Consider the following 12,090-nt stretch of genomic DNA (forward strand, 5'->3'; position numbering starts at 1 on the left):
TCATCCCCTCCTTGTACTGCATGACAGACAACAAACAAATGCACATTTAGTCTGCTGCAAATTTCTTCTGAGATGGATCATTTAATTGGATTTCCTTTTGGAAGACTGAACTCAATTTAATGCTTGAAAACTAGTATTTTCACATTTTTAATTATTATATAAGTCATTTTATAATAAAACTGTTGATGGAATTAGTTAGATGCAATTAGAAGACAACTCTTCCAAAATTAAATGCATTTTCAAGCTATCCTCAAAATCCTTGGTATGAAACAACTTAAAAATGTAATTTTAGCAACACTGTTGCTTTTGAAATATTTGTTCATCAAAATAGGTATCTTAAATAGATTTTAAGGAATACCTGCTTTAGTAAAAGCTAGTCATGTTTTCAAAAATCAAGAGATTTTTATGAATGCTTACTTCAATAACACAACTATTATAGCTTTGTGAAAATCTTTAGAATATTATAACTTGGTGAAAATCTTTAGAAGTAGTAAATGCATATATGTGATCCATAACTAGCAGAAAACAGTTATTGTGAACAAACTACACATAATCACACTGTAACACAATGAAGCATTTTCCTTTGGGCCCAATCAGATGTGGTATTTTTGATGACATTTCATGTTTTCAATAACTAAATATTTTCATGCAAAATACCTTGCTTCAATTAAGTTTCTTCTATTCTTAAAACTAGCATTTCTTTGAGAACTCTGCTTTTGATGATTGAATGCTACATCATAAACGATGGCATTTGCAATAGCTTTTAGAATGTATCCTCTTTTACTCAAATCAAAAATATTTTCTTTATAGTAGCCAGACTTGAGTTTCTCATAATTATAAGCTCAGCTGTATTTTCTATCTCAAACTGGCAGAATATTTCAAAAAACAGAAAACTAAGTATGTTTGCAGCATCATAAATACCACCTATTTTTTAAGGTACTCCTACCATTAAAAAAAATTGAAACTCATACACAAAGACTGTACATAAAAGCCTCAAAAGCAGTTTTAGTATCACCTAATACTAAAAACATCCTTTGATGCTGTTTTAAACTTAATCCATCATTGAATAGCTTCACTTGTGAAGAAATTAAAGTATTCATTTTTCTTGACAATGGCAACAAAGCTAGTTGAAAAAAAAGAGCATTTAAGGTGATGATTTGTAAATGTTCACTCTGCAGAATGACAGATGTGGAAGATATGTGTAAAATCGCTTTAGCATTATCTGCCAGATCTCAGATAAAGCAGCAGGAGGGAATTCAGGCTTAGATGTGTCACTTTAAAAAAAAACCAAATCAAATGCATTTGACTTCATTGAATATACTTCCTCCCTAGACAGGAAACTAAACCAGAATATACCTCCCCAGGTAGCACTGCCAAAGTGGTTTGTTTTGAGATGCCAACTCGGAATCCTTTGCCCCAAACATTTTTGCTAGAAGTTTTACAACCTGCAGACGTTCTTCGTTGTCATTGCTCTGGAAAATGAACAGATTTTTCTTAAAGTTAAAAGAAAAACTAGCCCAAAAAACAGAGTTCTGTTTTGTACAGTTTTTATATCAACACACATATTTCTAGAAATTTCACAATACAGATTAATAAACTACTCTTATATACAAATGTCTACCTCGAGGCAAAGATACTTCCTTATTTTTTGAGAAGACAAAATAATAAAGACTGAAAATGAAGAACAATGTTGAAACAAAAAATGCTGTGAACGAAGCCTGGTGAAAAATACATCTTTTTAACACTTACTTACAGTTTACTGATTGTTAGGAAATCTGATATGTGCCTGTACAAGTTCAGACACAACACAAAACTTATAGAAGTCAGTCTAAGCTTGTGTGGTTTACAGTTCTATAGAACAGCGCTTAATTGCTTAATTAAAAATATTCGTCAAAAATAGCAGTTTCCAGGATACAAGTCTCTAGAGAACATCAAATTAAGTATCCAAGATCTGAGATCCACAGGATGTGGTCCTGTATTTGAGCCTATATTCAAAACTGCTGAGGTACAACAGATAGTTTTATATTGAAAATGAGCACTAACAGTGATAGTGGAAATATACTGGAGAAGGCCTTGTTTTATCTTTTGCGTTACCTTCTTTAATTCAACACACAGAATGTGAACCACAATGCATACTTCAGAAATGTATGTTACCATTTGTGCAATTAGCGTGTATTTACTGTTCGTCATATTTTTTTTTTCCTTTGCTTATTAAAGAAAAGGGAAAAAACTCAATTTGTGCAACAATTCCTTGAAAATGGGCAGTTAAAATTAATTTACATTAGTTAGGCCAGACTATTGCTTAGGTGATATTACTAATCCCTTATTATTTCCAGTTTTTTTTCTGGTAAAAGTTAAGAACTGTGTAAAGTACTGGGGTTTTTTCCTAGCATCTCTGAATGCTTATTAGTTCAGCATCCCCTTTTGAACATGAACAAGAAATAAGAGCACAATATAGCTGTTGGAATTCTTTTATACGACACCACAGTTTTAGAGACAAACTACTCCTCCTGACTCAATACCATAAAAGGGCTGAAACATTTGCCAGCATGTCCTTAATTCAAAACCCTAAGAACAGTAAAAGCATTTGTAAAATCCTTAAAGTAACAGAGCAAGGGAAGTGAAGGACGCAGTAATTTCTAACAGTGATGTATTACTACATTACAAAAGACTAATTCTTTTGAATACACTTTAGTATTAAGTATTCAAAGCGCCAACAGCAAATCCATTAATATGCTTTTTTGCATTTGACTAATTTTTTACCAATTAACATTTACATTGACATTACTGTCACCACCTTCTCTAAATCTGCAATAAAAAATAGTTTTTTCTTAATGAGTTTTAGCCCATTATACTACAAATACATATTCTGTGGGGCATGATTAAGAAATTGCAATTTCTTTTTTTGGGCAACATTAGTCCAGCCTTCATGACTTACATCCTATCCTCTCTTGCTTAAACAAAACGCTAAAATATTAAGCATCTCTGAATTTTTTTAGGGAACCAACACAGACTCAGAGCAAGACACTCCAGAATGTGGAAGAAGGAGCCAGGTGGAAGAGCTGGAAGCACACTAAACATTCAACTACTTAATTATACAGCTAGAAATATAGAGAAAAAAAATGACAACCAAACAGAACAAAACAAACGCACAAAACAACAAAACCCTAAAATATCCTTAATTAATTAGTTGCAGAAGAAGCTTTTGCTGTATCAGCCACTAATCCAATTATAAGACAACCCACTTGTGTTTCTAGTCCTGTTGTAGAAACAAGAAATACTTGTGATTATGGACCTTGGTAAAGAATTATTTGGTCCTTTCTGAATTTTTTACCCTGATGTTGGCTTCCCTGAAACACGGTTATATACTCTCCAAAGGGTAACAAAAATAAACCTGTACTTCTTTTTGAATGAATACATTACTGCTACAGCATCTCTCCTTTATTCTACTTTAATCTCCACTCTTTTTTTGAGGATGAAAAAAAGGGCATCAAACTCCAAAAAAATCTCAATCTTTCTCCATTCTATGAGACACTCTGAAGAGTCACATCTTTCCCCTCTTAAGTAAATCCAGCACTCTAATAGTGTTCCATCATGACTTGTCAATACAAATTGGCACCAAACATGGATATTTTCAGTTCCCCATACATGGTCCCAGCACACAGGCAGCTGCTCTTTGGCCTAGACATTTGAGTCTGTCAGTAAGAGCAGCTGAAGCCAGTCAGATTGTTACCACAACTGAGTCCAAAAGAATAGGCAGCACTCAGGACCTGGAGAGATTTGGGAATAAGAAGTGGACACGTAACCTGAAACTTTTGAAAATTTTAATTACCATATCCAGGAAGAAAGGCAGCTGTAAAACAAGAAGTCAGCCTTTTATTGATTTTATTCATTACATCATATTGGTTTAGTAAAACAGTAAGATAAAAGCCTAAACCCCACGACAATTATTTCCAAAACAGTCTATTCATGACCTTTCCATTCTCTGAACATTTAAATGTTATTTGCTTTCTGTAACAGAAATTCCTAAAATTCAAGTATGAAGTTCGAAAAAAGTTCCTTTCCTTCAGTTTCTTCTACAAGCTGACCTATACGATAATACATACTTAGCTCTTTCCCAAACCCATAGTGCTTCCGTGTCAGTACTAGATCTCTAAACACATCACCTTAAAATGCCAAGATCAGGCACAAATGATTGACCCTCATAGAAGAGGTTAAATTAAATTAATATAGTGCTCCTTCTCCTGTTAATTCCCCAGACTCCTTTCCATAATCAGGCAAAAAGCAAATTACTAGTAAGATGCAACCATGATTTCACAACAGTTCTCACAGAGCTTAACAGCAGAGTTCTGCCACCTGAGAACACAGGAGCTTTTTATTTACATAAATCTATAGCGCTAGGGCAGGTTGACCCCAGCCAAAAGCCAAACACTCACCCAAGTCCCTTCTCTCCAACAGACAGAGGAAGGGAAGGAAGGTTAAAAGGCCCATACATCAAGTGAACAAGAGTTCAGGAGGTAAAGAAAAAGCTATGTGTACAAACAGAGCAAAAAGAGGAATTCATTCACTACCTATCACTGGCAGGGAGATCTCCTGGCAGTTCCTGGAAAGCAGGGTCTCACACAGGGCTCACTTGGGAAGACAAACAGCATGAACACTAATCCTTTCCTCCTCCTTCCCCTGGCCTTTTATTGCTGAGCACACGTCCCCTTTCAACCTTCTGCTCTACTCAGCCTACCTGGGGGGAGGAGGAATGGCACAGGGAGAAAGCCTTTACCTGTGCCTTCACTGTTGTACCAAAATGGCAAGGTGTTTGAACACTAGGTGGCCACATCGTTTACATCTCAAATAGTGAGTAGGTTCAACAGTATCAGAGACACCTAAACATTCTCACAAGTTTCATATTAAGAGTTTTTAACCTCTCTACACATGGTCAAAAATTTACTTGGTCTCTGATGAAAAAGTCCCTGGATTTTACCCCTACTGAAAGAGAAAGTCTACAACCCTAAACCCATGAAGATAAACCAGAAGGCTTCCTGATAGAAAGAGTACAAAAAATTTCATGGAGATGAAGAGCAAGAGATTTGGATCCTGCCAGGTAATGAGTCACAAACTCAAAGATTTTTGTTTAAATCCTCAAACTCCCATCAAGGCACAAATCAACTGGAAGGCAGAGGAGATGGCTCAATGAAGCTCACCTGATGGTTAGGGGAAAACCATCATCACTTCATTTTCAAAGCATGCCACAAAGCCATAGGATCATAGAGTCATAAAGGTTGAAAAACTAAAATCTTTAAGATCCTTGAGCCCAACAGTTAATCAAGCACCATCATGTTTATGAACAAATCATTACAGCCACTTCCCTTCTCAAAACTTCCAGAGATAGTGATTCCACCAATAGGCTTCCCTAAGAAGCCTATTCCAATTCTTGACAAGTCTTTAAGTGAAGAAATTTTTCCTAATACCAAATCTAAGTTTCCCATAGTGCAACTCGAGGCCATTTTCTCCGATTCTGTCACTTATTACCTGGTAGAAGAGACCAACACCCCCACCACCCCAACTTTGCTACAACCTCCTTTCTGGTTGTTGTAGAGTAAGTGAGAGGATCCTCCTTGAGCCTCCTTTTGTCAAGCTTAATGTTTAGAAGCAAAGAAATAAGATATTACATAGAAAGTCTGTTTCATGTACAGAATATGCAACTAGAGATAACATTGCTGATACCAGGAGAAATCCATTCAAATTCATGCAGGACTAGACAGTTTTACACCTGAAACCAAGCTTGCACTTCAGCTTGCAAGTGAGCCAGGATACTTGATATCTTTCTCAGGTAAGTCTGCCATGAGTGTACTTCATCTGGCCAAAATTTGTTTTCACTTACTGCTTTTGAAGCCAACTAAAAAGAAATGCATATTTTCAAAAATATAGAGAAAATTATTCAATTTGTCTTTGTAAAAATACTATGTCCCCTTCTGTGTGTTCAGTGCATGCAAGATGAGATCATTCTGGCACATCTCCACAACTCAGTTGTTCAGACAATCACAGCTTTCCTTCAACACTGGACACAAGAGGAAAGTTTTTCACCATTAGATCAATCAGCCATTGGAATAATCTCCTCAGGGAAATGGTAGATTCCCTGATATAGGACATTTTAAGATCCAGCTAGACAGAGTGCTGGGCCATTTTGTCTAGACTGTGCTTTTGCCAAGAAAATTTTATCCAGATGATCCTTGAGGTTCCTTTCAACCTGGTATTATATGATTCTATGATCATCTGCTAAGGAATAATACAAATCTTCTAAGCAGCAAAGCAGCAATATGAGATCTTGGAAAACACTAAACGTCCCACTACCTCTTAAGCACTACTGGAATATTTGCCTTCTGTAACCACAACTCTGTATTCAAGAGCCATATCAGATAATTTCATAGAACAAAAACTGGATGTTCCAGTGACACTATATATTTCATCTAAATATGCTGTACAAACCTTAACTTAAATACCTAGTAGTCCATGGTAAGCGAGCTCAGAAGGACAAGGCACCTTAACTGGGCATACAGAGACACAGTACTATGTGCCAAATCCAGAAAAGACAAAATCACTGAGTCCAGCTCTGAATGATATGCAGGACTCACTGAAGCTCTTGGCTATTGTATCATTAATTTTAATTGACCTTTATTGAAAAAGACAACTCCCCTCTCCCAGTTTTCAGTATGGACTGTCATGCACATTTTTTCCTTTACCAGCCACCTAAACCAAGGTTTCATCAAACTTAACAGGGTTACTGCTGTCTAGCTTCTTTTCATTTGAAGCAATAAAAAACTGGCTGTCTTCAACCATAATCGCTCTGAGTTTCATTGAAATCACACTTTATTCTCAACACACTAATGAGCTATTTACCTGGAACTGAATTTTAAAAAATTTTGACACTAGCTGCTGCTGTTCAGAATAAAGCTAAAGCTATTGTTGGAGTGGAAAGTATTTAATCATCACTGTCAGGTTTGCATGTAGAATGAACTTGTGCTGATCTCAGAAAAAACACAGGTTGACCATATTTCAGAGCACTTATCTTCAAAATACTCTTCTCACCACAGAAAGATTTTAAAGACCCCTCAACTCATTTATAACCATAAAATTATTTGGGTTGAAGGAACTTTTACGGACATCCTTCAACCACCCTGATGTGGGCAGGAACACCTTCCACTAGACCAGGTTGCTCAAAGCACCACCCAGCACAGCCTTAAACAGTTCCAGAGGTGAAGCACCCACAAGTTCTCTGGGAAACTGGTTCCAGCATTTCAAACTTTAAACCAGGGGTATCCTATTCCAAAGAGAGGTGCTTTTTTTCTTCTTTAAAACATGGGTCATTTGACAGCCAATGGGAAAAAATAGGCATGTATTATTTTTTCTGGTAGCCTGAAGTATCAAAACACACACATGGAGTAACAAATGATTACAGTGCTTTTGCATAGCTACAAACTATACTAAGTTCAAGAAGCCAACAAGGAATAAGAGTGGTAAGAATGTGGCTATCAGAACCTACATATCTCCTGGAAACATTGTTAAACTTGATCTTGTAGACATCAAACATAAACCACTTACCCTTTAAGGGTTCAAACCACAGTGAGAAAACTGCACTAAGGATGAAGGAGACAGAAAGCAACAAAATACATGTACATCATCTGAAAAGAGCACACTAAACAAAGAATAGAAATGCAAACATGAAAAAAATGTGTTGTAAATTAAGAAGTTCAAAGAAAACATGGAAATGCTTAGGGCTGAAATCAGCTAGCTGAAGAAAGAGACAAGAATTTTTTCCGGCCTGGGTAAAGAGGGAACAAAACAAAACAAATAAATAAAAAGTTGACATTGGCTACTAGACTGATTCCAATAAAATAAGATTCAAGAATTACATCAGTATTGAAAATCATGAAACATGAGTCAATGAAGGAGTAGGACGACAATTGAAGAACCTGCAGATTTTACTGGACTTACAGATGGGAAAGGTACTGCAATTATATATTATGGCAGCAGATAAGATCAAATATCCTGAATAACACCTTCAGCTGCAGAAGTACTATTTTTATTGAAGTGAGAATGATAATTGTTTGCTGTCTGTAGGAACAGGAATTAAAGGCTGAAAAAAGGTCTACTTTGAAAACACAGACAGCAAGCAGTAAATTGAACCCTATTTCTCTCAGAAATGTGAACAGAATGACAAAGGCATTAAAAAACCCCCTCATCCAGCAAGTGTAGCATGCCTGCCTAGAAACATTAGGGCAAAGTAATTGGCATGAACAAGCCACTGTGATAATATATATTACCATAAGAAGAGGGCAAAAATGCTACAAACCTAAAATCTGTCCTCTGTGATAAATACATTCAAACTTACAAGAGGCCCATTGCACATCAGCCCCTCAAGCTTAGTAACAGATCACATACAAACAGAGTAATACTAATCTAATCATCACAGTCCTCACAGAGACACTGTGGAATGACACATAGAATAAAAGTAGTGCAAAATGAAGGGAGAACCAACTCATGTGTTATATCACATTTGTCCAAGTGATGGAGACACTTTGAAAAGGAAGTCAAAAAGAAAAATACCCATTAAAATAGAGCTAGCACCAGCTGTTCTCCAGACACATGAAACAAGCCTGAAAAATCATACGACATTGCAGCAATTGCTACAAGACATACTGATGCATTCCAGCTGTCTTCTTTCATCTGTCACAGAACCACAATTTGGACAAAATTATTAGTATATATATTTGAAATATGAGGTCTTTCACAATAAATAATAAGTAAACCTGGAAATAAAACAGGTCAAGCCCTCAAGTCATCCAAAAAAATGGAGTTATTGCTTGAAATATACAAGCCCTAACTATCTAGCAACCAAATCCCAAATATACACATACACACACACACACTGCAGGTTAATACACTTCAATTTAAATTACATTTCTGAGGAGCTGTATGGGTTTTCCTCTAAACAATGCAGAGAAGATAATTTTTACATATAGTTATTAGTTCTATTTGCCAAATAATTTGAAGAACTTGTCAGTTACGGAAAAAACCAAAACAATAATGGTCAAAGCATACATGTTTCAAATATATAGAAAGGGTGGAAGTGTTTACCTTAAGTTTGAATTCGAGCTGTGGCAGTACAGAAAGCAAGAGATGACTGTCAATATTGTATAACTCCAAAATCAAATCAAATACATGCTCTGACAGGTCACTAATTGATGTTTTACCAAGCATGAGGACTTGATTGAAGAACTGGGAAACAAAACAGATTACAAATCAAGAATGAGAGTATACACACACTCTTCTAAATCCTATGCTAAATCCTAAAACATTAAGTCACTTTTAACCTTACATTAACTTCACTTCTAAAAGAAAAAGGATGGAATGTGGCACACACAGATCAGAATTCCATAACAGAAGTCTTAAAATATCATTGTCTTGTATCAAGTATTATATGTAAAGGAAAACACATTAAACAAGATGTTCGCCCCAGCAGGCCTAAAAATAATTCAGGAAACACAACTTTAAAGGAATTTCAGTGCATCATATATTTTTATAGTGGGACTATAGTCAGAGTTATTCCACTATCGAAAACCATAATTTCAAAAGTGTTCTAACATTTAAAGCAAGGCTGAAACAACTGGCTAATTACTACACTACACAGCTGACACGTTAAAGAGTTGAAAGTAAAAGCACAGGAGTTGATAACTGATTGTTCCAGAATTTGTATTTACAAGCAACATAATGCAACTGTAAAGCAAATATTTCTTCTTGGTAAATTTGAGGGAAACTTCATACTTCCCATGAAAGAAAATATTTCCACACTATTTTCAACTACATCCTCCCTGATAGGTAAAAGGCAACTAAAGAGGAATATATATATTATGTGCATTTTACTGTAAGTTAAAGACTGTCTTGAAGAACTGTTTTGCTTTTCAGGATACAGAGTTGCCTGAATGTATATAATCCTGGTTAGGAAACTAACTGATACTGTGTTTTTAATGTATCTCAAGAAAGAAAATTTTCAAACCCACAAAATAACTCTCATGAGAAAGAAAGGACTCCACGAGCGTTTTTCCTATGAAGGAAGATTCTTACTGTACAGATTTCCTGAAAGCTCAGAAAACGGCACCCAGTTTGCAATCTAACCTTACAGATGAAGAAAATTAAAAACACATTACCATGCACCAACACCTTCCCAAACACTAGGTTTGGAGTAAGAGTTTTTATTGAGGATTTTTAAAAATCTTAGGAAGCGCTCACTTTCTAAATGTTGCAAGTCTGAAAGTAACAGAAAGCATTTAAGGTTTTCCAGTGTTTTCAAGCTCCTGAAGCTTTGGATAGATGCAGTAAGACTTGCTAAATCCTCAACTGCTTAAAAAATAACAGAGTTATTCTTTTTCCTATTGTGCAGCTCAAGTTAGAGCATACTCCTCTCTAATCTTTACTTCCCCTCATCCATCTTCTATTAGTGTCCATGATGTCTACATTCAACTCTGCTACAACCCTCAATTCACTCAGTTTTCTTCTTTACTATCTATTCTTAGACTGCTTCCTCTTCTACTGCTGTGATAACAGCACTAAAATTCTGCTCTATCTTCAATTCTCTTGACTCTAAATTGTCTTATCTCCTTACTAAAAGACAAATTTTGCTTACAATGTGCTTATGTATTTTTATCAGAACAATATATATAAATACACTTGGTATTCCAGTCACTCTAAGGATTGAATTACAAGGTCTTCCAAGACAGCTGGAAGTAAATTCTCCATTGCATTTCCAAAATCTCAAGTATTAAGTACTTAATAGTTTATATATGGTAAATAATTAGACTCAAAAGGACAGGTTATGCAGTGCTTCATTAATACAATCATTCTCTCAAAGAAAAATGACAACCTGTAAAAAGTTCTTGTTCAGCCCTTTTCATTTTTTCATGCAATTCATTCTTTTTATAACACTGCTCAGTTACAGAAAGTATTGATTTCCACGTTTGTTTGCAGTCCTCACTTACATTAGTAATGTATGGTTCAATTGCTTGAGCCGTCCTCTTTAGTAAAGCCTTTGCCAAATCATAGGCTTGCTTGTTTAAATTCTGGGGGAAAAACAAACAAACAAAAAACTCAGAAGAGTTATAAGCACATGCATTTATCTGAAAACAAACCCAAGAATTTAAAGCCATCATGTACTGATAAATGCATTACAGAAATAGCCCATTCTTTTTATATTTTTAGTAATAAAAATAATATAGTAAAAGCAAAGCTATTCCAAACAAAGATTTGTAGTGTTCACGGATATTACTGAGAAAAATAAAAAAAACTCCAGGCAGATGAGGACTTACTTTTCAGTTGCACATCTAAAACTGTTGCTCAATGAACTCAGTGCCTGCATTTTACTGCTCCTCCTTATCAGTTTCCCCGAAAACCAGTAAAGTGATACAAAGCAACACAAAGGCATTTAGAGTCACCACAGAAGTGAGACTCTGAACAGGAGCACAGAAAATGCAATTCTGCCCTTGCATCAAGCAGCCACCTGTGAATCACCACCACAGCCTCTCCACTACACCATGCAAAGATAGTGTGTCGTCTGAGACAGCAAAGAAAAAAACCCCTAGAATTTCAGTTTATGGGAAAATAAAAACTAAACTAATACAAGAAATTTAAAAAACATAACCCCTCTTCAACATTCCTATCCTTCCATTTGTCTAAATGGGTTATTGCTCTATCATTGTTTTCTCCCTTTCCCTGCACACATTCTCCACGCTCTAGTTGTTACGTCCTTTCTCCAATTTCTATATAAGAATTAATTTTCAAAAATTTTCTGGAGAAAATGCAACTCAGCCCTTATGATTAACACACAGAAGAATGAAGAAAAAAGTCTTCAATACACAAGAATATGCAGTATTTTAATTGCTAAAAAAAACTCTAGAAAAATAGTTTCTACAATTTTTATTCGTCTTTGCAATTTAAGAAAACCCAGTATATTCAGTTTATAATTCAACACTAAAAGAGGAGCAGTTTGTGGTTGCTTTTTAAAAATATTTCTCACCATAAAACGAAGAAAATTTCTTGTAG

The 12,090-nt window shown here is 35.5% G+C and overlaps 1 protein-coding gene across 6 annotated transcripts in view; it reads right to left on the minus strand.

The window, feature by feature from the left end:
* PDS5B (PDS5 cohesin associated factor B) overlaps positions 1 to 12,090 on the minus strand; it is an 82,046-nt gene that overhangs the window by 54,552 nt on the left and 15,404 nt on the right. For 5 of the 6 annotated variants that reach the window (XM_031061414.1, XM_005426364.2, XM_031061413.1 and 2 more), the window contains exons 6-8: positions 11,031 to 11,111; positions 9,133 to 9,273; positions 1,357 to 1,472 (exon numbers count right to left, since the gene is read on the minus strand). In XM_031061414.1, the coding sequence (XP_030917274.1) occupies positions 1,357 to 1,472; positions 9,133 to 9,273; positions 11,031 to 11,111 (338 nt within the window). The remainder of the gene's footprint in view (positions 1 to 1,356; positions 1,473 to 9,132; positions 9,274 to 11,030; positions 11,112 to 12,090) is intronic. The other variant, XM_031061415.1, reaches the window with a different exon arrangement.

The sequence above is a fragment of the Geospiza fortis genome, unplaced genomic scaffold, assembly GCF_000277835.1.
Source record: "Geospiza fortis unplaced genomic scaffold, GeoFor_1.0 scaffold181, whole genome shotgun sequence".
In the NCBI taxonomy this organism is placed as follows: domain Eukaryota; kingdom Metazoa; phylum Chordata; class Aves; order Passeriformes; family Thraupidae; genus Geospiza; species Geospiza fortis.